Genomic DNA, 25,580 nt, shown 5'->3' on the forward strand with positions numbered 1-25,580 from the left:
CCATTTTACATTCCCACAAGCAACGTATGAGAGTTTTGATTGCCCTGTATCCTCATCAACATTTAATGTTGTTATTCTTTTAAATTTTATATCCTTTAAATTTAAAAAAAACACTTCCTGAAACCCTAAACTTAATACACTTTTCTCAGTTTCTTTGACACCTCTATTTTTAAGATAAATACTTGGTTAATCAGTCTTTTTTTCAATCTATATAATTTTCTAGACAATTTGTCAATTGCCTGCAAATGCTGCTGTATTTGGCTGGTACCCCACAAAGCAAGTAGATTTCCCAATCTCTTTCTCTTACACACACACACACACCCCTCACAATCTAACAAGTATTTATTGCTTAATTTTCTCCAAAGTATTATACTAAGTATTATAGGGCATTTTATAAAGATAATAAGCACATTATCTGCTTTCAAGATGGGAAAAGCAACTAAAAGTCAATAAGTAAAATACAAGGTAGAATGCAATACATGCTCTAAAAGAGATAAAAAGGAAGTAATACTTTTAGACCTTGGAGCCTTGAAGGACATGCAGGTTTTGACAGGTGGTGATGATAAGAAAGGGCCTCATAGTGAAAAGAATAGTGTGTTTTTGTACCATACAATTAGTCCATTTAGTCATAATATAGTAATAAATTATGTTCATTTAGATAGAACTGACTTGAAATCTGTCTCTAATGTTCGAAAACCTTTTTCTCCAGATATTTTGGGCATCACTGAATAACTGCACCTTCTGAACTTTATCTTTGACTCAGAGCATAGACACTGTTATTAGGATGAGGTTTGAGGGTTAGAATGGTACCATCTTTTTGAATCCTCATTCTCACTGTTCTGGTACTCTGTTTCACCAATTATTTTCCCTTTCTCTTGATTCTTCTATTTCATCTTCACTGAATTTTGTTGTTACACCTATAAATGTATTAAAATCTCCCTCCTCCACACCATTACAGGGGAAAAATAACTATTTTTCAATCCTATTGTATCTGTCAAGTTGTCATCCTGTTTTCCTCTCCCGTAACTGCAGAAGTGTTCACTTACTGCTTCTATCTCTTACCTTCACCAGTTATTTAACCTTTTGCTGTCTGAATTTTGCCTTCAGCCACTCTTCTGAAACTATTTTATGAAGGGTCGAAACCATCTCTTAGTCAATAAATCTAATCTTTTTTTTTTTTTTTTCTTTTTCAGTTCAGATTGTCTTTGGCCTGTCTACAGGCTTTGTAAGCCATGTCTTTCTTCTTGATGGTCTCCCCATCCTAGGCTTCTGTGGCTCTTTCCTCTTCTGGTTGTTCTACATCTGTCTTCCCTGCCTCCTCTTCCTCCCTGTAAAGGTAGTGTTTACCAAGGATTTGCCCTTGGCCCACTTCTTTCATTGGTAATCTCATCCGAACCCATCCCATCATATGCAGACCTCATCTGTTTCTCCAGCTCACTGCTTTTACATTCTTCAGTTGCTTATTAAACATGCCTCACCATCACTTCAAGTTTGATATGTTTAAAATGTCTCCATACTTGATCAAACCTGAGTTTCTTCCACTGGGTCTGTTAATAGCACCCTTATCTTTCCAATCACCCACACTTCAAACCTTGGCATTTTCCTTGATTTTTTCTCATTTGTTTCCCACATCTAGTTAGTTGCCAAGCCTAATAGTTTTAGCCTCTGTGATCTCTCTCCCCTCTTTCTTCTTCTCCACTTCTACTGTCACTATCCTAATTTAGGTCCTCATTTCAGTAAGTCTTTTGCAGTGACTCTCTCATGAATTTCCTAATACAAAATTGTAGAAAGAGCATGGGCTTTTCAGACCCAAGTGCTAATTGTGAAGATGGCACTTACTAGCTGTCTGGCTTAGAGCAAATTATTTAAGCTCAATTTATAGATGAGAAGATTCAGACACAGAGAAGTTAGTCATTCTTAACCTCATGAAGTACTCTGTTTTGAAGGATAAATGGGATAGTGTATACCTAGTGAGAAGGCACTAAAAAAATATTATTTATCTCTCCCTACTTTTAATCTCTTTACAACCCATTAACAGATTAATATTCTTTAAGCACAGCTTTAATCATCAATCTCTTGCTCTTTGGTGTTTCCCCATTGTCTAATTTGCCCATAATTTTTAGCCTAGTGTTTCAGACTGTTAATTTGCTTCAGCCTCCCTTTCTGACCTTATTTCTTCCTACTCTTATAAACATCTTTTTGAGCAAAACAAAACCAGTAGCAATGCCCAATAGCAAAGTGGTTAAGAGCATGAGTTCTAGAGTCAGGCTACCTAGATTTAAATCCCAGTTCCTTTACCCAATTTGGGCACATTTCTCAATTTCCCTAAACCTTAGTCTCCTGTCTGAAAAAACTAGGATAACTATACTGCCTACTGCATTGGGTTCTTGGAAGGATAAAATGAGATTATGTATATAAAGCAGTTGGTGCCTGGCACATTGAAAGCAGCCACCTTTAGAAGGATTAGTAGAAGGAGTAGCAGCAATAGTTTTTGTTGATGCTGTTATTATTTGCTTCTCCCATGTCCATCTCCAGGCTCCTCATATTCTTTTCTCTGCATGGAATGCAGTTCTTCCCATTTGTACCTGTCTAAATTTTAACCATCTTTAAAGATCTCCCTTGGTTCTCTTACCAGTCTTGTGTCACCACCTTTCCCCTAGTTATCTTCCCTTTTCAGAATTCTTTAACTCTTTTAGTTTAGAATACTTATTACTTTCATGTGCTTATCAGTCCATTTCCCTTTAAAAGACTAGAAGTGCCATGAAGGCAGATTGTGTAATTCATTTCTTTTATCCTCTAAAACACAGCATCTTACACAGAATCATAACAAAAAGTATTTGCTTAATAAATATATTAATTCACTATAACCAATAGCCCTTTTGTTCCAAAGGATTTACTCTTATTTCTTTAGGAATTTTTGTAAACTCTCCATTAATCGTTGGTACATAAAAATTTTAATTTTGTCATGAAAATGCAATTATTGGGCTCAAGGAGACTAATTAAAGAAAAAGCATTGTAGCAGAAGACAATAATAGCAAAACAAAACAAAAACTGACCAGGTGACACTCTTTTGAATTCAACAAAATTATTTTTTTCTACATCGCCTCTTATTTCTTCATTTCTTACTGTTCCAAATCTGCTCTGTACCTATCATGGTGCCAGATTGAGGTGTGAAGTAAGCATTTGTGGATAACAATTGATATAAAATCTGTTTTATGAAATAAAGAATATCATATAACAATACATTAAAATGTGATTAAATATCTTGTTCAATTTGTTAAAATGAGAAAGTGTCACCCTCACATTCTGTGCAGATGGAGTTTTTTCTTAGTAAGCATTCCCACGGGTCTTAGGAAGGGGGTAGAGTGGGAGTGGGGGAATCTCCACTTGAGGATTTCCTTTCTCACGGTGATTTGGCGCTTCTCCAGCCTATCCTTCAGCATAATGTGTGCCTTGTCCTTGTTAAAGGAGGCTTGTCATTTGCTTTCATGTCTTTAAAAATATTTCTGGTCACTTGAAATAATTAATTTATAAATGGTATACTATCATTATAAAGAGAGTGCTCCAAGGGCAAGAGGCAAGTGTTAGCAACTGAGTAAATATTTAATTTGTATAGACATATTATTTATTTTTTAAATAGGTATTGATCAACACATTAAAATGGTAATATTCTTCTGTTCAAGAATGGCCACCTAGAGTCTGTCATACAGAGTAAAGTAAGTCAGAAAGAGAAAGACAAATACCGTATGCTGACACATATATATGGAATTTAAGAAAAAAAAATGTCATGAAGAACCTAGGGGTAAGACAGGAATAAAGACACAGACCTACTAGAGAATGGACTTGAGGATATGGGGAGGGGGAAGGGTAAGCTGTGACAAAGCGAGAGAGTGGCATGGACATATATACACTACCAAACGTAAAATAGATAGCTAGTGGGAAGCAGCCGCATAGCACAGGGAGATCAGCTCGGTGCTTTGTGACCACCTAGAGGGGTGGGATAGGGAGGGTGGGAGGGAGGGAGACGCAAGAGGGAAGAGATATGGGAACATATGTATATGTATAACTGACTCACTTTGTTATAAAGCAGAAACTAACACACCATTGTAAAGCAATTATACTCCAATAAAGATGTAAAAAAAAAAAAAAAAAAAGAATGGCCATTCCTTACTTGACCACAAAAGGCTATGGTTCTTCAAATGTAAAATAGATAACTAGTGGGAAGCAGCCACAGAGCACAGGGAGATCAGCTCTGTGCTTTGTGACCACCTAGAGGGGTGGCATAGGAAGGGTGGGAGGGAGGGAGATGCAAGAGGGAAGAGATATGGGGACATATGTATATGTATAACTGATTCACTTTGTTATAGAGCAGAAACTGACACACCATTGTAAAGCAATTATACTCTAATAAAGATGTTAAACAAAACAAAACAAAAATTATAATTATGTGACATGATAGAGGTGTTAGCTAACACTATGATGGTCATATTGTAATATATAAATGTATCAAAACACATTGTACACCTTAAACTACACAGTGTTATATGTTATTCATATCTCAGTTTTTGGTATGAAAAAATTTTTGATTGAAACTTTATTGCAGCTTTATTGTAATAGTGTTTTACATCTTGATGTATATCTGTTCAGTTTTTTGTCTGTTTCTATGTATGCATGTATGTGTGGTTATATACATATAAAAGTGACATTATACCATACACACAAATATATATACTATAAATAAGTATGTTTAAAAAAAACCTCATGATAACTACATTAATTGTAATGAAAATGCAAATTAAAACTATGGTTAACTTCCAAGTTATATTAAAGAATGATAAGGATGGAGTGCTATCTGAATTCTCATTAAAAATTTTTTTTAAAAAAAGGTATGGGGGCTTCCCTGGTGGCACAGTAGTTGAGAGTCCTCCTGCCGATGCAGGGGACATGGGTTCGTGCCCTGGTCCGGGAAGATCCCACATGCCGCGGAGCGGCTGGGCCTGTGAGCCATGGCCACTGAGCCTGCGCCTCCGGAGCCTGTGCTCCGCGACGGGAGAGGCCGTGGCAGTGAGAGGCCTGTGTACTGCAAAAAAAAAAAAAAAAAAAAAAAAAAGCTATGGTTCTTAATTACAATACAGAATATTGTTTGTTTTTTTTGTAAGGTAAACTTGCTTTGTATACTTTAGAAATATTATTTCTATAATCTATTTAGTTATCAGGTGGCTTTATGCTTGAGGCCCTTGTTAAGGATCTCTTTTTTACTTAGAGCCCAGTTCCCCATTACTACTCAGAGGGAGTGAGGAAGCATGGAGGGAGGGATGTAAAACATGACTAATTGATAGACCAGCTGGATAGATTTTCAAATTGCGAGATTTTTTTCTGTAGTGATAGAAAATTTAGTATCAATACTTTACAAAGGCATTTAGTTTTTTGTTTTCATATTAAAATCTCAAGGAAATTGATTGGGAGACCAAGCAGTCAGCTTGGGCACAGAAGAAATTTAAGAAAACTCATCCTGTATTAGGTGGATTTTCTGCTGAACCTGAGGAATAAATACTTTTTTGGGACATGTGGGTTTTCGTGTTTTTATGAATTGTTTAGGGAAGCTTTTCTGCTGTAATGGCTGAATATAAGTTGCAAAGATTTAAGCCCTTCCTTATATTAATGTTCCACCTCATTAACTTCATTGTTAGGGCTTTTACACTTCAGTGATTTAAATAAAATGGTCTAAATGTAGTTCTGTTGTCCTCTCTTTCTCTCTCCCTTTTGAGGTCTAGATGATTATTTAGTTTTGTGTTTTCATTAAGACTCTATAGTTAATTCTGTTAACTGCAAGATGATGAAGGAAAGCTATTGTATATCTAAATATCTTATGCTGCAACTTCTTCAACTGTTGTTTTAGCTTTTTTACTTTCAAGTGGTCTTCAGAGACCAGGAACCTCATAACTGTAAGAATCCATTCTACTGTAGAGTTCAGATAGGTGATTATAGATGAGCTTTCGCATATATCCTGTGGTATTTATAGACCTGGAACCCAAATAAGGAAGAGCTTTGCTTAAAAGCAAGCTATGTTTGTCCTTAAAAATGTTTTCTAAGCATTTTCAGAAAAAGGAATTATGTAGTGAATTTCTGAGCAGACTCACCTTTGCAAATATTTGCAGCTCCTTGTAAATGGTAGACATATTTAGGCATAAGGGTTTTTCCTATATGATTTACTGCCAGATATGAGGACACCTTAGCACTGTATACCCCAAATGCAAATTAGGTGTCTTTGTTAAAAGTGTAGAGAAAAAGAAGTTAATTTGAGTTCAGGGAAATTAAGCTGTCATGTCAGACATTTTGCATTTTAAAAAATATTTAATTTCTAAGGTGCATTATTAAATAATTTTATGAAGATTCATCAGTATTTGACCCCTTTAAATTGAGCAGTGAATTTCATTTTACATACGTGTAGGTATTGACGTGAGATATTGATGTTTATTCCTAATCATTTCTTTTATTTTCCAGCTCACCAGCGACTGGAACCAGCAACTCTGTCGGGGATTGTGGCATTTATCCTTAGTCTTTTATGCGCAGCTCTGAATTTAATTCGAGGCTTTCATGCCATAGAAAGTCTCCTGCAGGTACTGTGCTATTTTTGCAATTTCAGGTGACTATGCCTTTTGATTCTACTTGTTACACAATTGATTTAAATTGATCTGGGTATTAGTACAACTTAAAATGCATGCTCAGATTTTGTATTCTTCATACCTACTCTAGTTTCCCCTTCCTCTAAAAACACTGATTTCTAGTTGACTTCTTTGACCTAATTAACACATATTTATTTATTACCTACTCTCCCAGGAGGTACTGTTTAGAGGTATTCTGGGGACACCAAGATACGTGTGACGAGGGCCCTGCAGTCTCAGACCCTAGAGTTGAATTGGGGAGGCAAAGAAGTCCACAAACAAATGTCAAGTACAGAAAGTTTGGAAGAGGAGTGGTCAATGTGAGTCAGGTTAGGAGAAGGAAGCTCTGTTGTGAGGGAAACTCTGGGAGGGGTGAGCGGGACCTAGAAGGATCTGAGTGGACAGAGAGGAGTAGTAGAAAAAAGAGGGCATTCATGGGCAGGTTTTTGTCCTACCGCAGGGTATTCCTACCTAGTTATCTGCTCCTTTTCCTTTTTTACTGGTGGCTGCCTGTGAAATCACTAATTTCTTGAGATATTGCCAACTATTTTGTTTTCCAGAGGAGTTTCTTCCAGAGACTAAAGGTATCAGAGTATACTTTTTCTCTTATTCTTTTTGTAAACTTCTGAAACTCCTTTTCTTAAAGTTAAGCACATCTCAGCCTTCCTTTCCCTGTTTCTACTCACTTTCCCTGAAGATTTTTTTGACACTCTCACGTTGTAAATTAGTTCTCTTTCTGTGGCCAGTATTAAGCCAAGAATATCATTTGTAAAAACCCAATCAAGACACCTTCTATTCTGTTTTTAAATAGCTGTTAGTTTGGGGGAATACTCAAGAGAGTGCCATTTTGAGTACCCTCTGAACGTCCTCAGCCATATGAAGCCAATAGCAGAGGACATCACAGGTTCCAGACAGCTGAGCTTTGCCTCCAGGGGGTTGGGGGTCTTTTCATGACTTCCGAATTCCTCTCCCAAACATCCTGGGCCTGCAGGTAAAGTCTCTTCCCTTTCAGGCACAGGACAGCTGGCTATTGTCTCTTGTCATTCCTGCCCCTGTTCCTTAGCCAGTTAGCTTTATTCCAGCAGTATTTCAATTTCGAGCTAGTTAAACAACCTGCCAAAAAGAAACAAAGGCAATTTGGAGACTGCTGACTGAAAATACTAATAAATAAGATCCTCTCTTGCCTTTTTTTTTTTTTAACTTGATGTAGTGGAAAGAACAGTAGCATAAGAGTGTGAAGAGTTGATTTTTGTTTGTGGAAGAGAGAGAGCGAGAGAGAGGGTTGGCTCCAGCTGAGCTACTGATTAGCTCGGTGACCTTGAGTAGCTCACCTTACTTTCTGGTCCTCAGTTTTATTGCTTATAAAATGAAGGAGAAAGGTGGATTTGATGAGTATTTCTCTAAGTATAGGACACATTTACACCTGGTTACACAATAGATGACTTTAAGTGGTAGAGAGGTAAACATTTTTAATTTTAAGAGTTATGTATTTAATGTATATTAATGTATACTGTCTGTGTTTGGTAAGGGATACTAGTTTCTGTTAATGGTAGAGATATGAAAATTTCCTTTTAAAAGAAATTAATTTTAATAAAAGTCACCTTTATGACATATCTTAATAAATAATGGTATAATTAGTGTTTAGAGTTGCCAAAAATTATGAAGGTGGTTCTGTGAGGTTAAAATTTTATTGTTAAAATAATTCTCTAGTTGTTTGAAATTGGCAAACTAATAAAGGGAGGGAGCAGGCCTGGGTAGAGGAAAGGAGAGCCTTACCATCCCTGACTTAGAAGACAGTACATAAGTTGCAGAACCTGGGGTTTAGTCCTCATGATTTTTAAGTTAAAATTCAGGCAAGGCTGTCATATCTCATAATTTTTTCAGGCACTCATATCCTATCCCTCCTCTTCCTGGACTGAGTCTTTCCTCTGATTCACAACTTCAAAACTAAGCAAGTAGTATAGAACGGATGAACAACAAGGTCCTACTGTATAGCACAGGGAACTATATTCAATATCCTGTGATAAACCATAGTGGAAAAGAATATTTTTAAAATGTATGTATATGTATATCTGAATCACTTAGCTGTACAGCATAAATTAATGCAACATGGTAAATCAACTATACTTCAGTAAAATAAATTTAAAAAAAAACTAAGCAAGTAATATAAACTACAGCTTTTCATGGCTTTTGAGCTGCTATCCCCGACTAATGCCTGCCTTGATTCCTAAGTGTTTCATGTTCTCCCTCTGATCAGTAATGTCTTTGCCTCATCACAGTTGAGGTTTTCAGAAGAATAGTAATCTGATTAAACTACTGCTTATGTGTAACTGACTGATAGCTCTGAGATTTCTCAGCCTACTTATATTTTAAAAAGACAACGTTACAAACCAGTATCTCTCATGAACATAGATGCAAAAACCCTCAACAAAATATTAGCACATTGAATCCAACAATGTGTAAAAAGTATTATACACTACAACCAAGTGGGTTTTGTTCCAGTTTTGCAAAGCTGATTCAACATTTGAAAATCAGTTAATACAACCTATCACATCAACAGGCTAAAGAAGAAAAATCATATGGTCATATCATGCTTTTTTGTCAGAAAAAGCATTTGGGGGCTTCCCCGGTGGCGCAGTGGTTAAAAATCCGCCTGCCAATGCAGGAGACACGGGTTCGGGCCTTGGTCCGGGAGGATTCCCACATGCCGCAGAGCAACTAAGTCCATGCACCATAACTACTGAGCCTGTCCTCTCGAGCCCGCATGCCACAGCTACTGAGGCCTGTGCTCCTGGAGCCTGTGCTCTGCAGCAAGAGAGGCTGCCGCAGTGAGAGGCCTGCGCACCACAGCAAGGAGTGGCCCCCGCTCACTGCAACTGGAGAAGGCCCACACGCAGCAACGAAGACCCAATGCAGCCAAAAATAAATTAAAAAAATAAAATAAATTTAAAAAAAAAGAAAAAGCATTTGACAAAATCATGATAAAGCTCACAGCAAACTAGGAATAAGGGGGAACTTCCTTAACTTGGTAAGGAATATCTACAGAAACCCTACAGCTAACATCATGAATGATGAGAAAGTACATGTTGTCTTCCTAAGATCAGGAACAAGACAAGGATGTCCCCTATCACCATTCCTATTCAACATTGGAAGACCTAGTGAATGCAATAAGACAAAGAAAACAAAAAGTATACAGTTTGGGAAGGAGGAAATATAGCTGCCTTTATTCATAGATGGCATGATTATTTATACAGAAAATTCCCAAAGAATCAACAAACTCCTAGAACTAATAAGTGATTGTAGCAAGGCCACAGGATCCAAAGTTAATGCATAAATGTCAATTGCTTTCTTATATATCAGCAAGGAACAATTGAAATTTGAAATTAAAATTACAATTCCATTTATATTGGCACCCCCCTCCCCAAATGAGACACTTAAGAATAAATCTAGCAAAATACATAGAAGATCTATATGGGGAAACCATGAAACTCTGATAAAAGAAATAAAAGAAGGTCTACCATGTTCATGGATAGGAAGACTCAAAATTGTTAGGCTGTTGGTTCTTCTCAACTTGATCTGTAGATTCAACACAATCCCAATCAAAATCCCAGCAATTTATTTTGTGGATATTGACAAAGTGATTTTAAAGTTTATATGGAAAGGCAAAAGACCCAGAATAACCAACACAGTACTGAAGAAAACAAGAGGACTGATGCCATCCAATCTCAAGACTTACTGTTAAGCTATAATTAAGACGGTGTGCTACTGGCAAAAGAATAGAGAAATAGTTTAGTCAATGGAACAGAATAGAGAGCCTAGAAATAGACCCACACAAATATAATCAACTGATCCTTGACAAAGCAACAAAAGCAATTCAGTGGAGAAAATTTTCTTTTCAATGAATGGTGCTGGACAGCTGCACATCCACATGCAAAAAAAAAAAAAAAAAAGCTAGACACAGATCTTACACCTTTTACAAAAAAGTTAACTCAAAATGGATCACACACCTAAATGTAAAACACAAAAGTATAAAACTTACTTTTTTTCTTTTTTTTTTTGTGGTATGCGGGCCTCTCACTGTTGTGGCCTCTCACTGTTGTGGCCTCTCCCACTGTGGAGCACAGGCTCCGGACACGCAGGCTCAGCGGCCATGGGTCGCGGGCCCAGCCACTCCGCGGCATGTGGGATCTTCCCAGACCGGGGCATGAACCCGTGTCCCCTGCATCGGCAGGCGGACTCTCAACCACTGCGCCACCAGGGAAGCCCTGTTACTACCTTTTAAAGAAATTACATACCTATTAAAGCTCACTGGAAGTTTGGATTTATTTAGTAGCGTAATATCTGTGCTAAGATGCATTGCTTGCTTTCTTCTAAAAAAACTAATGTATTTTTCCTGAGTTCTATGCTCATTGTTAAAGAATTGGGGGAAAATGTATAAAGAAGAAAAGAAAAATTCCAAATTTTCTTATTTTATTAATATATACCATATATATACATATCATATCCATTATGTAACTTTGTGTCCTTTTTTTCACCTAAGATTAAAAAGTGAATTTTTCCCAATTATTACAAACATTTAAATAGTATCATTCTAGTACATATTTATGGCTATTATATGAAGCTTCTGCTTACCTCTTTATCATCACCTTAAAAAAAATTCTTTCCCTTTATCTGTTATTTTTCAAGCAATGTTGGTAATCTAGCATCCTCTGAAGGTGAATGTGATTTTTAAAGATTTGAACTCCTTACCTCAGCCCTTCCTTCCCCACCCCACCTTTATCCCTTCTCGTGTCCACCCTGCACCCACCCCACTCTGACTTCTGTCCATTCTCTAAACCTCTGCCCCATGTTTCCTCAACCTCTAGCTATTCATCTGTTTTTCATCTGCTTCCTCTCTACTGGCTCTGTTCTCTCAGCTCATAAATATGTTATAGCCTGCTGATCTTTAAAAAATGAACAAAAAACCTCTTGATAAATGTTCCCTTCTAATATTTTGAAAGCATAGACTATGCTTGTTGCCCCCGTTCCCTTACCTCTGTTCTCTTAGTTTACTGTGATCTCTTTCCGCCCTCATAATTCTTTCAAACATCCACCATTAAGTTCACCAGTGTCCTTCTGGTTGCCAAATATTGCAGCCACTCTTGAGGCCTTGTTTGATGTGTCCTCTCTGTCTCATCTCACACACTGTTCAGTTCTTCCTTTTGAAAATAACTCATTGTTTAAATTCAAAAATAATGTTTATTTTAGAAAACTTAGAAGCAAATGAAACATCACTGTTAATAGTTTGATGTGTTACTTTATTCTTCTCGACATTATCTCATTCCTTCAGTTCTGTGAAAGAATTTTCTCCTGTTGTATTTTTTTCCTATCTCTTCTTGTTCCTCAGTTTATTTGGTAAACTTTCTTCCTCCATCTCTCCTTTAAATAGTAGCGTTTGTGTCATGTCCTGGGCTTTATATTCTTCTAACTCTATACCTTCTCCTTGGATATTTTCATAACTTAAAGAGTTAATACATGTATATCCACAAATATTCACAGTCACGCATACACACAGTAAAATGTGTAGATGGTAAATTTCAAAGCCTTTAATTTTCACAGTAAGTAATTCTCTTCCCATTTCTCCTCCCCAGAGTCAATCAACCACTGGTGTATCCTTCTAGAGCGATTATGTACATATGCTAATACATATGTATTTCTATATTTACTTATAAAATTATTCCTTTATAAATGGCAGTATACTGTTCATAGTGATTTGCATCTTTTTCCACCTGACAATGTGTAGATCATTTCATAGCAGTATATAGAGATTCTTTTTAGTGACTGCATAGCATTTTTATTTTCATTTGTATCCCTGTTTTCCCCCACCACACAACACTTTATTTTGAAAGAATTTAAGCCTATAGAAAGGTTTAAAAAAAACAATACGATTAACATCCACCTGTACACATACCTACCTTTCTTTCTCCTTTTATCTCTTTCTTTTCTTTTTTTTTCTGAATCATTGGAAAGTAAAATTGTAGGTATTATGACATTTTATTCCAAAATTATTCAATATGTCTGTCTTAAGGACTAGGACATTCTCCTGCATAATCACAATACCATTCTTACACCAAAGACGTTGAAGACCAGTGCAGTATTAGCTAATATAAAATCTGTATTCAAATTTCGCAATTAAAAATTGACCCCGAATATCCTTTATATATACTTTTTTCTCTCTTCAGTCTATCGGCCAATCAAGAATTAAGCTTTGCATTCTGTTGTCATAGTCCTTTATTTCATTTAACTACTATTTAAATATATGACAACTAAACTAGAGCTCTAGGTTAAACTGTTCCCTGAAGCTGACTTAAATGTCTATTAAACATAATTATTTGGATATGTCACTAGCAACTCCAAAATACCTTGTCCAAAATGAACTCAAGTTTTTTCTGCTCTCAGACCTAGTTTTCCTCCTATATCCCCAACTTGGTGAATGGTATCATTTAAATGTTGCCTGAATGGGAGACCTTGGAGTCATCCTAGCCTCTTCCTTCTTGAAACTGCACAAGCTACTCCCTTTGCCTGGAATTCTCTTCCTACCTTGTCTACTAGTCCATCCTTCAAGATGCAAATTAGGCTTTATTTTCTGTGCCAAACCTTCCCTGATCCTTTTTTTCTCCAGGTAGAATTAAATGTGTCTCCAGTAGGCTCCCTTAGTACCCTGTACACACTCCTATCCCATCAGTTACCACTTCAGGTGGGAATTGTTGCTCTTTGTATCTGCCTTCCTGTTTAGAGTTGAGCTTCTTGAGTTGGTGTTAACTTGTTTTCTGTCCTTGGTCTAGTAACACAGTACTTGGCCCATAAGTGTTTAATGAATGACTATTTATTGAATGGAAGAATATGTTTATAGATATTCTCTTTAGCAAGGGGAAATAAAGATTTTTCAAAGCTGAACTCAATTTGGCATGCATTTGTTGAATTCCTACTATGTGCACGGTTTCATGCAAGTAGTAAGATTTAGTTTCTGCCCTGAAGGAAGGTTAGGATCTCATTGAGAAGACAAGGCCAGTACATTAGACATTTAAACAATATTGAAAGGTAATCCTAATTATCTGATGAATGATGCAGACAGTAACCTCTGGGAAAGAGAAGTTAGAGAATGTTTTTGAATACTTACTGTGTGTCAGTTACTGTTCTATATTTTTGCCAATGTTATTTCATTGAATCTCTACAACTTTTATTTTCAAAAAAGGGAATTGAAGTTAAATAAATAGTCCATGATCATACAGCTAATAAGTAAAGATTAGAACCCAGATCTGATTGAGTCCAGAAACATGCTTTTAAGTGTTCCAAAGGCAATTAAGAGAGTTATAAAGTGATAGTGTAAATTTAGGGAAAATACAGTATTCAATTGTAAGACAGTAATTAAATTATTATATAGTCCCACAATTAAAGGTTATATAATTATTACAAACTAAGTAGTTGAGAAATATTTAGTATCTTGAGAACACGTTTATGATATAGTGTGAAGTACTAGAAAGCAGTATGTAAAAGTATGATTCCATTTTTTTAATGTACATATATTTTTGTACAGAAAGGATTGGAAGGAAGTACCTAAATGTTAACAGTAATTCTCCCAAAGTTGTAATATTATGGATTATACGAGTTTCTTCTTTGTAACATTCTGTTTCAGATTCTCTACAGTGAACATGAACTTTTATAATCAAAAAAGATCATTTAATGGACTGAAGAAAAAAACCATCAAACAACTTATTTAAAAGTCTTAGAATTATTAAAGTAGAAGGGTTTTGTGTTGACCTTCCCTGCCTTTGGGATTGAACTGGCCTAACCATCCCGGACAGATTAATGGTTTCTATTTTAAGATCCTCTCACTAGGATAAGCCCCTCTCCCTCTGCCTTACAGACACTTCTGTTGTCCAATAGCAAATGGAAAAGCAATTTTCTCTTTATATTATTTCCTGAAGACATGGTCGTGAGAGACACTCCCATGTCTTCTGGAAATTTTTATTGTATAAAGAGATTTTTTTTCTAAAATAAGGGCCAAATTTAATGTTTCTACCTAGAAGAAAGAAATTTGATGCTCCTGCCTGGGCTTTATGTTCTACTTCATAAAAACATTGAAAGAGATGATAAATATAGATATATAAGAGGAATCAGAAAGGAATAGAAGAAAAGGGTTTGTTACATGTCTCTATTCGTTTTCTTTTAAAAGAAATATTCTATGAATAATCTATCTCTGTTTTTCCTCTGGGTGGTTTTTTTTTCTAGCATAGCGTGTACAACTGAATTTCCTCATTGGGATTTAGCACACTCTAGTGGACAGTAGCTTTTCAGTTTTGGTTGTCTTTTTTTTTTAAATTTTTTTTTAAATCATGCCAAAGACTTTATTGGACAGTTCAGTAATGTGCTTACTAGATGGTAAAGTTTGTCAATATTTATTTGAGCCAAATAGTAATCCTAGCAAGCAGGCTTAACTTTATAGGCTACTGGGGTGTTGTACTTTTTAAAAAAATTAATTTATTTATTTTTGGCTGTGTTGGGTCTCTGTTGCTGCATGCAGGCTTTTTCCAGCTGTGGCGAGCGGGGACTACTCTTCATTGTGGTGCATGGGCTTCTCATTGCAGTGGCTTCTCTTGTTGCGGAGCACAGGCTGTAGGCACACGGGCTTCAGTAGTTGTGGCACGTGGGCTCAATAGTCGTGGCTCACAGGCTCTAGAGCACAGGCTCAGTAGTTGTGGCATATGGGCTTAGTTGCTCCGCAGCATGTGGGATCTTCCCGGACCAGGGATCAAACCCATGTCCCCTGCACTGGCAGGCGGATTCTTAAACCACTGCCCCACCAGGGAAGTCCCTGGGGTGTTGTACATTTTTATTTGGTTTCTTTAGTAGCAAGAAGAGATGCTTTTTACATTACATGGAAATTTGTTTTCCATTGGCTTTCATCTTCTCTTGGATTAGATATAATTGATGAGGAGGCCCAGACATAGAGGAAGACTGGTAGCCTTTCTCTACCTCACACTCCCTGGTTCTTATAATGTATTTTATGTTACTATTTTAAGACTCTTGAGAATTTTTATTTGCCACTTTTGAAAATTTTGACCATTGTGCGTAAATGTTGTCATATCCTATCCCAATGGATTGTTTTGGAAATGGGCTTGCACTGGAAAAAAAAAGTAATTTTTATTTTGTTTTTGCAGAGTGATGGTGAGGATTTTAATTACATTGTTGCATTTTTCCTTGGAACAGCAGCCTGCCTTTACCAGGTAGGTTCTCTCCGATTTTAAGAAACACTTTCCCATTATTGCTTGTTTCAGGTATCAATTCTAAAAATTTCTTGTGCACTTTAAATAAATAAAAATAATGTCTGAGTTCTTTGCCCCTTTTTAAAATTTGAGCCTCTGTTAGCTTTGTGACCCTTTTGAACGGACATAGATCCCAGTGAACTCAGTGTTAGCCCTCTCCTGTGCTGGGGCTTCATTGGTGGCAGGTCCTCAGCCTATGGCAGTAAAGCCTATACTTCTAGATATTCTGGTGACATATTATTCAGCTTCCAGGCTCTGCTTTTACTCCAGGTTGAGGATTTTGTACTTTAGGGAAAGTCTTTGAAGAGGGAACAGTAAAAGCAGGCTTTTAGGATATTTAATTTAGCACTGATGAGTAGGATGGATTGTCAGAGCAGAGAGACTAGAAGCAAGGAAATGAGTTGAGAGGCAGAACGTAATGAAAGCCTAAACTAATGGTAATGGCAGTAGGGATAAGAAAAGGAAGGACGCTGAGAAGGAAGACTCACTAGGACTGAAAGACAGAATAGATCTGAGACTTTAGGAGGGAGGAGGTTTTGTACCTGAGTGATAGGGAGATACATACTCCCATTTCCAAGAACAGAGGAAGCACAGATGTGTTAGGGAAGGGAGAGGTAACCATGCCAATTACCCAGATTCAAGAATGTCTTTGCTAAAACACGTTAGAGCAAGCAAGGCATTTTGACTTAACTTTTATAAGTGACACATTTCTCTGTCTTGCATAGAAAAACATTAGAAAGATTCAGGACTGCAAATAAAAGGCTACCTAAAACTCGGTAGAAGTCTTTAGGGAAATAAATATACGTATATATATATATATATATATAAAATACATGTACACTTTTTTTTGACCACGCTGTGCGGCATGCAGGATCTTACTTTCCCGACCAGGGATCGAACCCGTGACCCCTGCGTTGGGAGCACAGAGTCTTAACCACTGGACCACCAGGGAAGTCCTGGGAAATATTTTAAATATATGCATTTGACTTTTATGTAAAGACATATTAGAAATTTTAGTTTCAGTGGCCACATTTAAAAATTATTTATTTATTTATTTATTGGCTGCTCCAGGTCTTAGTTGCGGCATGCAGGCTCTTTAAAGTTGCAGCATGCTGTCTCTTAGTTGCGGCATGCGGGATCTAGTTCCCTGACCAAGGATTGAACCTGGGCCCCCTGCATTGGGAGCTCAGAGTCTTAACCACTGGGCTGCCGGAGAAGTCCCAGCACCATTTTTTTTTCAATCTCCCCTAATTTTTCTTAATCACTTATATTAGCTTCAGAAATTTTTCCTGTAAATCTGGCAGATTGAATTTAATTAATGACATTTCATGCAGGAAATGTGAAAGCTTGTATTCGTTGATGTCACAAGTACTTTAATTTTATGAAATATTCTTATGTAGATTTTCTACTTTAATCTCTACAGTCCTATCACGCAGGGTATATATCCTCATTTTTGAAAAGGAAAAATCTGAGACAGTTTCAGTACTATCCTGAGGTTACAAGCCAGTAAGTGGTAGAGTCAGAACTCTGAGTCTTCTGATTTTCAGTGTCATATTCATTCCACTATATCATGCTGTCTCTAAGCAAAATTCCTATATTTACATGATTTTTATAATGTTATAATTTAATAACTTTTATATGCATTATTTCATATGATTCTAAAACAGTGTGAGGTAAATATTAACTTTAAAATTTCCTGAATGGTTGTTTTTATAAAATATACTTTTAGCTGTTTTGCCTTAGTGAAATAATTTTAAATTCTAATAATAATTCAAAAATATGTTGAGCTCTTGCTTTGTGCTAAGCCCTTTGCTTTCCTTGTACCATTAAATCCTCAAGGAAAGCCCCACACTAATCCTATTATTATCACCATTTTTCACTGAGGCCCAGACAGTTCTTACAGCCAGTCAGTGACTTGAACCCAGGCGACTCCAGAACCAGTGCTCTTGCCTATAGATAGGCACACCTCTGTTACCTTTCTCAGAACAGCTAAAAGTAGTTTTTAGAGTTGCCTCATGGTGGAGCAGTGTCACCCAGGTGACCTTTTAACTTGAGAAAAATAAACAAATTCATGCTTTAAAAAAGAAAATCAAAAAACCAATTTCCTTCATATTGACAGGCATGAAACTGCATGCTTTCCAAATATGCTGAGCAGAGTGATAATAATGTTGTTTTTCCCACAGTAAAAACTAAGTGATTACATTTTACCATATAACATGCTCTATCTATCTCCAATTGTCAGGATATTTTTTCATCTCCGTCAGATCAGACCTCAAAGGCCACTACTACATGGTTTGTTGCCTTTTCCTCCAGGCCATGGGTATTTAGGGAATCACAGCGTTCAGCCAGATAGAGATAATCTTGATATGGAGCATTTAAAATAGGAAATCAGGGAATTCCCTGGTGGTCCAGTGGTTAGGACTCCACGCTTCCACTGCAGGGGGCATGGATTCGATCCCTGGTCGGGAAACCAGCATCCTGCAAGCCACGTGGCATGACCTAAAAAAAAAAAAGATAATATAGGAAATCAGAGGAAGTCTGAAGAAACTAGAGACTATTTTCCTTCAGTGTTTTATTTTGAAAACCTTCAGACTTACAGAAAAGTTGAGAAACCGGTATACCTAGAATCACCAATTGTTAACATTTTGCAGCACTTGCTTTATCTCATTCTCTCTTTGTATGTTTGTGCATATAGTGTGTATATTTGTTGTTTATAATGTAAGTTGCAGATAAAATGAATGTATAAAGTTGTTTTTCTTACTAAACTTTTAATTTTGAGATAATTAGACTCATGTGGAGTCATAAGAGAGCGCCTGTATAATGTTTACCTGTTTCCCCGCAATGTTCCTTCCATCTTGCAAAGCTATAATACAATGTCACAACAGGATATGGATATTGATGCAGTTAAGATATATAACAGTCCTATCACCATAAAGACTCCTCATGTTGCCTTTTGTAGTTCCCTCCTGCCCTAACCCCTCCTTAATCTCTGGCAACAACTAGTGTGTTCTCCATTAATATAATTTTCTCATTTTGAGTATGTTATATGAATGGAATCATATAGTATGTAACCTTTTGTGATTGGCATTTTTTACTCAGCATAATTCTCTGGAGATTTATCCAAGTTGTTGGATGTATCAATTGTTTGTTCCTTTTTATTGCTGAATTATATTCCATGGTATGGCTGTACCACAGTTTGATCAGTCACTCATTTGAAGGACATCTGAGTTGTTTCTAGTTTTTGGCTGTTACAAATAAAGCTGCTATAAACCTTCATGTACAGGCTTTTGTGTGAACAAAAAAGTATTCATTTCTCTGAGATAAATGCCCAGGAGTGCAGTTGCTGGGTCATGTGGTAGTGCATAGTAGTTGCATGCTTATTAAGAGACAAACTGTCTTCCAGAATAGTGTACCATTTTACATTCCCACCAGGATTGTGTGAGTGATCCAGTTTTTCTGCATCCTTATTGGCATTTGGTGTCGTCTCTATTTTTTATTAATACTTCATCCATTCTGATAGATGTGTAATGATATCTCATTGTGGTTTTAATTTGCATTTTCCTAGTGGCTAATGATGTTGAAAATAATTTTATGTGCTTATTTGTCATCTTTGTATCATCTTGGGTGAAATGTCTGTTCATGTCTTTTGCCTATTTTCTAATGAGATTGTTTGTCTTAAACTGTTGAGTTTGAGAGTTCTTTACATATTCCAGATATTAGTCCTTTGTCAGATACGTAGTTTGCAAATATCTTCTCCCAGTCTTAGCTTGTCTTTTCATCCTCTTAACAGTCTTCCGCAGAACAAGCATTTAAAATTTTTATGAAGTTTAATTTTTCAGTTATTCCTTTTTTTTCTGTACTGAATTGATTTTGCATTAAAAAAAATCGGTTGGGCATGTTTATGTGGATCTTCTTCTGGGCTGTGTATCTGTTCCATTGATCTATGTGTCTGTCCCTCTGCCAGTACCATATAGTTTTGATTACTTCAGCTATTTAATAAGTCTTAAATTCAATTTTCTTAATAGTTATAGAGCTATTCAAATAATGTTTTATAATGGGTGAATTATGGTGGTTTGTGTTTTATGAAGAACTGGTCCATTTCACTTACGTTATCAAATTTGTGTGTCGAATGGTTACAGTATTCCCTTACTATCCTTTTGATGTCTGTAGGCTATGTAGTGATATTTCCTGTTTCAGTCTTCATATTCATCATTTGTATCTTCTCTTTTTCTTTATCGGTCTTTCTTGTTAATTTCATTGATCTTTTCATAGAGCCTGCTCTTTGTTTTTATTGTTTTTTTCCTATTTTCTATTTTATTTTATTATTTCTTTCCTCATGCTTGCTTTGCGTCTATTTGGCTCTTTTTCTAGGTTCTTGAGATGGGAGCTTAGATGATTTGATTTGAGAATTTTCTCTTTTGTAATGTATACATTTAGTGTTAAAAATTTCCCTCTTAGCACTTCATTAGCTGTGTTCCATAAATTTTGAGCTGCTGTATTTTCATTTTCATTTAATTCAGTGTATTTAAAAAATTTTTCCCTGGGATTTCCTCTTTGGCCTATGGATTATTTAGAATTGTGTTGCTTAGTTTCCAAGTGTTTGGATATTTTCTGGTTTTCTTTCCATTATTGATTTCTAGTTTGATTCCATTGTAGTTTGAGAACATATTCTGTGTGATTTCAGTTATTTTACATTTGTTGAGGTTTGTTCTGTGGCCCAGAATATGGTCTGTCTTGGTATATGTTCCTTGGGCACTTGAACAGAATGTGTATTCTGCTATTTTTGAGTGGGTGTTCTATAAATTTTGATTAGGTTTTGTTGGTTGATGGCGTTGTTCAGTTTTTATGTATCCTTGCTGATTTTCTGGCTAGTTCTGTCAATTTTTGAGAGAGGAGTATTGAATTTTTCAACTGTAATTGTGTATTTCTCATTTGAGTTCTATCAGTTTTTGCAGTTCTGTTGTTTGGTTCATAGACATAAAGGACTGCTGTACCTTCTTGGTTGATTGATCCATTTGTCATTTTTTAAACATCTTTATTGCAGTATAATTGCTTTACAATGGTGTGTTAGTTTCTGTTTTATAACAAAGTGACTCAGCTATACATATACATATATCCCCAGATCTCCTCCCTCTTGTGTATCCCTCCCTTCCTCCCTATCCCACCCCTCTAGGTGGTCACAAAGCACCAAGCTGATCTCCCTGTACTACGCAGCTGCTTCCTACTAGCTATCTATTTTACATTTGGTAGTGTATCTATGTCCATGGCACTCTCTCACTTAGTCCCAGCTTACCCTTCCCCGACCCTGTGTCCTCAAGTCCATTCTCTGTGTCTGCGTCTTTATTCCTGCCCTGCCCCTAGGTTCTTCATAACCATTTTTTTTAAGATTCCATATATATGGGTTAGCATACAGTATTTGTTTTTCTCTTTCTGACTTACTTTACTCTATGACAGACTCTAGGTCCATCCACCTCACTGCAAATAACTCAATTTCATTTCTTTTGATGGCTGAGTAATATTCCATTGTATATATGTGCTACATCTTCTTTATCCATTCATCTCTTGATGGACATTTAGGTTGCTTTCATGTCCTGGCTATTGTAAATAGTGCTGCAGTGAACGTTGTGGTACATATATATCTTTTGAATTATGGCTTTCTCAGGGTATATGCCCAGTAGTGGGATTGCTGGGTCATACGATAGTTCTATTTTTAGTTTTTTAAGGAACCTCCATACTGTTCTCCATAGTGGCTGTATCAATTTACATTCCCACCAACAGTGCAGGAGGGTTCCCTTTTCTCCACACCCTCTCCAGCATTTATTGTTTCTAGATTTTTTGATGATGGCCATTCTGACCGGCGTGAGATGTTATCTCATTGTAGTTTTGATTTACATTTCTCTAATGATTAATGATGTTGAGTGTTCTTTCATGTGTTTGTTGGCAATCTGTATATACTCTTTGGAGAAATGTCTATTTAGGTCTTCGGCCCATTTTTGGATTGGGTTGTTTGTTTTTTTCTGCATGAGCTGCTTGTAAATTTTGGAGATTAATCCTTTGTCAGTTGCTTCATTTGCAAATATCTTCTCCCATTCTGAGGGCTGTCTTTTCGTCTTGTTTATGGTTTCCTTTGCTGTGCAAAAGCTTTTAAGTTTCACTAGGTCCCATTTGTTTATTTTTGTTTTTATGTCCATTACTCTAAGAGGTGGGTCAAAAAGGATCTTGCTGTGATTTATGCTACAGAGTGTTCTGCCTATGTTTTACTCTAAGAATTTGATACTGTCTGGCCTTACATTTAGGTCTTTAACCCATTTTGAGTTTATTTTTGTGTATGGTGTTAGGGAGTGATCTAATCTCATACTTTTACACGTCCCTGTCCAGTTTTCCCAGCACCACTTATTGAAGAGACTGTCCTTTCTCCACTGTACATTCCTGCCTCCTTTATCAAAGATAAGGTGACCATATGTGCGTGGGTTTATCTCTGGACTTTCTATCCTGTTCCATTGATCTATCTTTCCGTTTTTGTGCCAGTACCATATAGTCTTGGTTACTGTAGCTTTGTAGTATAGTCTGAAGTGAGGGAGCCTGATTCCTCCAGCTCCATTTTTCGTTCTCAAGATTGCTTTGGCTATTCGGGGTCTTTTGTGTTTCCATACAAATTGTGAAATTTTTTTTCTAGTTCTGTGAAAAATGCCATTGGTAGTTTGATAGGGATTGCATTAAATCTGTACATTGCTTTGGGTAGTATAGTCATTTCCACAGTGTTGATTCTTCCAATCCAAGAACATGGTATATCTCTCCATCTGTTTGTATCATCTTTAATTTCTTTCATCAGTGTCTTATAGTTTTCTGCATACAGGTCTTTTGTCTCCTTAGGTAGGTTTACCCCTAGGTATTTTATTCTTTTTGTTGCAGTGGTAGATGGGAGTGTTTCCTTAATTTCTCTTTCAGATTTTTCATCATTAGTGTATAGGAATGCAAGAGATTTCTGTGCATTAATTTTTTATCTTGCTGCTTTACCAAATTCATTGATTAGCTCTAGTAGTTTTCTGGGAGCATCTTTAGGATTCTCTATATGTAGTATCATGTCATCTTCAAACAGTGGCAGCTTTGCTTCTTCATTTCCGATTTGGATTCCTTTTATTTCTTTTTCTTCTCTGACTGTTGTGGCTAAAACTTCTAAAACTATGTTGAATAATAGTGGTGAGAGTGGGCAACCTTGTCTTGTTCCTGATCTTAGAGGACATGGTTTCATTTTTTCAACATTGGGAATGATGTTGGCTGTGGGTTTGTCATATATGGCCTTCATTATGTTGAGGTAAATTCCCTCTATGCTTACTTTCTGGAGGGTTTTTATCATAAACGGGTGTTGAATTTTGTCGAAAGCTTTCTCTGCATCTATTGAGATGATCATATGGTTTTTCTCCTTCAATTAGTTAATATGGTGTATCACATTGATTGATTTGCATATACTGAAGAATCCTTGCATTCCTGGAATAAACCCCACTTGATCATGGTGTATGATCCTTGTAATGTACTGTTGGATTCTGTTTGCTAGTATTTTTGTTGAGGATTTTTGCATCTATGTTCATCAGTGATATTGGCCTGTAGTTTTCTTTCTTTGTGACATCTTTGTCTGGTTTTGATATCAGGGTGATGGTGGCCTCGTAGAATGAGTTTGGGAATGTTCCTCCCTTATATTTTGGAAGAGTTTGAGAAGGATAGGTGTTAGCTCTTCTCTAAATGCTTGATAGAATTCCCCTGTGAAGCCATCTGGTCCTGGGCTTTTGTTTGTTGGAAGATTTTTAATCACAGTCTCAATTTCAGTGCTTGTGATTGGTCTGTTTATATTTTCTATTTCTTCCTCATTCAGTCTGGGAAGGTTGTGCTTTTCTAAGAATGTGTCCATTTCTTCCAGGTTGTCCATTTTATTGGCAAATAGTTGCTTGTAGTAGTCTCTCATTATCCTTTGTATTCCTGCAGTGTCAGTTGTTACTTCTCCTTTTTCATTTCTAATTCTATTGATTTGAGTCTTCACCCCCTTTTTTTTTTTGCGGTATGCGAGCCTCTCACTGTTGTGGCCTCTCCCGTTGCGGGGCACAGGCTCCGGACGCGCAGGCTCACCGGCCATGGCTCACTGGCCCAGCCACTCCGCAGCATGTGGGATCTTCCCGGACTGGGGCACGAACCCGTGTCCCCTGCATCGGCAGGCAGACTCTCAACCACTGTGCCACCAGGGAAGCCCCCTCCCTTTTTTTCTTGATGAGTCTGGCTAATGGTTTATCAATTAATGTTTATCTTCTCAAGGAACCAGCTTTTAGAGTTATTGATCTTTGCTATTGTTTACTTCATTTCTTTTTCATTTATTTCTGATCTAGTTAATCTTTATGATTTCTTTCCTTCTGCTAACTTTGGGGGGTTTTTTGTTCTTCTTTCCCTGATTGCTTTAGGTGTAAGGTTAGGTTGTTTATTTGAGATGTTTCTTGGTTTTTTGGGGGGTTTTTTTGGTTTTTTTTGCGGTATGTGGGCCTCTCACTGTTGTGGCCTCTCCCATTGCGGAGCACAGGCTCCGGACCCGCAGGCTCAACGGCCATGGCTCACGGGCCCAGCTGCTCCTCAGCATGTGGGATCTTCCCGGACTGGGGCACGAACCCATGTCCTCTGCATTGGCAGGCGGACTCTCAACCACTGCGCCACCAGGGAAGCCCATGTTTCTTGTTTTTTGAGGTAGGATTGTATTGCTATAAACTTCCCTCTTAGAACTGCTTCTGCTGCATCCTGTAGGTTTTGGATCGTCGTGTTTTCATTGTCATTTGTTTCTAGGTATTTTTTATATCCTCTTAGATTTCTGCAGTGATCTCTTGGTTATTTAGTAGTGTATTGTTTAGCCTCCTTGTATTTGTATTTTTTACAGATTTTTTTCCTGTAATTGATATCTAGTCTCATAGCTTTGTGGTCGGGAAAGATACATGATACGATTTCAATTTTCTTAACTTTACCAAGGCTTGATTTTTGACCCAAGATATGATCTATCCTGGAGAATGTTCCATGAGCACTTGAGAAGAAAGTGTATTCTGTTGTTTTTGTACGAAATGTCCTATAAATATCAGTTATGTTCATCTTGTTTAATGTATCATTTAAAGCTTGTGTTTTCTTATTTATTTTCATTTTGGATGATCTGTGTGTTGGTGAAAGTGGGGTGTTAAAGTCCCCTACTATGATTGTGTTACTGTCGATTTCCCCTTTTATGGCTGTTAACATTTGCCTTATGTATTGAGGTGCCCCTGTGTTGGGTGCATAAATATTTACAATTGTTATATCTTCTTCTTGGATTGATCTCTTGACCATTATGCAGTATCCTTCTTTGTCTCTTGTAATAGTCTTTATTTTAAAGTCTATTTTGTCTCATATGAGAATTGCTACTCCAGCTTTCTTTTGATTTCCTTTTGCATGGAATACCTTTTTCCATCCCCTCACTTTCAGTCTGTATGTGTCCCTAGGTCTGAAGTGGGTCTCTTGTAGACAGCATATGTACGGGTTTTGTTTTTGTATCCATTCAATCAGTCTGTATGTTTTGGTGGGAGCATTTAATCCATTTACATTTAAGGTAGTT

At 36.8% G+C, this 25,580-nt stretch overlaps 1 protein-coding gene across 4 annotated transcripts in view; it reads left to right on the top strand.

The window, feature by feature from the left end:
- The window catches only part of SEC22A (SEC22 homolog A, vesicle trafficking protein), a 105,343-nt gene that overhangs the window by 73,769 nt on the left and 5,994 nt on the right, over positions 1 to 25,580 (top strand). For all 4 annotated transcript variants that reach the window (XM_060099956.1, XM_060099953.1, XM_060099954.1 and 1 more), the window contains exons 5-6: positions 6,505 to 6,620; positions 15,866 to 15,931. In XM_060099956.1, the coding sequence (XP_059955939.1) occupies positions 6,505 to 6,620; positions 15,866 to 15,931 (182 nt within the window). The remainder of the gene's footprint in view (positions 1 to 6,504; positions 6,621 to 15,865; positions 15,932 to 25,580) is intronic.

The sequence above is a fragment of the Mesoplodon densirostris genome, chromosome 5 (genome assembly GCF_025265405.1).
Source record: "Mesoplodon densirostris isolate mMesDen1 chromosome 5, mMesDen1 primary haplotype, whole genome shotgun sequence".
Lineage (NCBI taxonomy): Eukaryota > Metazoa > Chordata > Mammalia > Artiodactyla > Ziphiidae > Mesoplodon > Mesoplodon densirostris.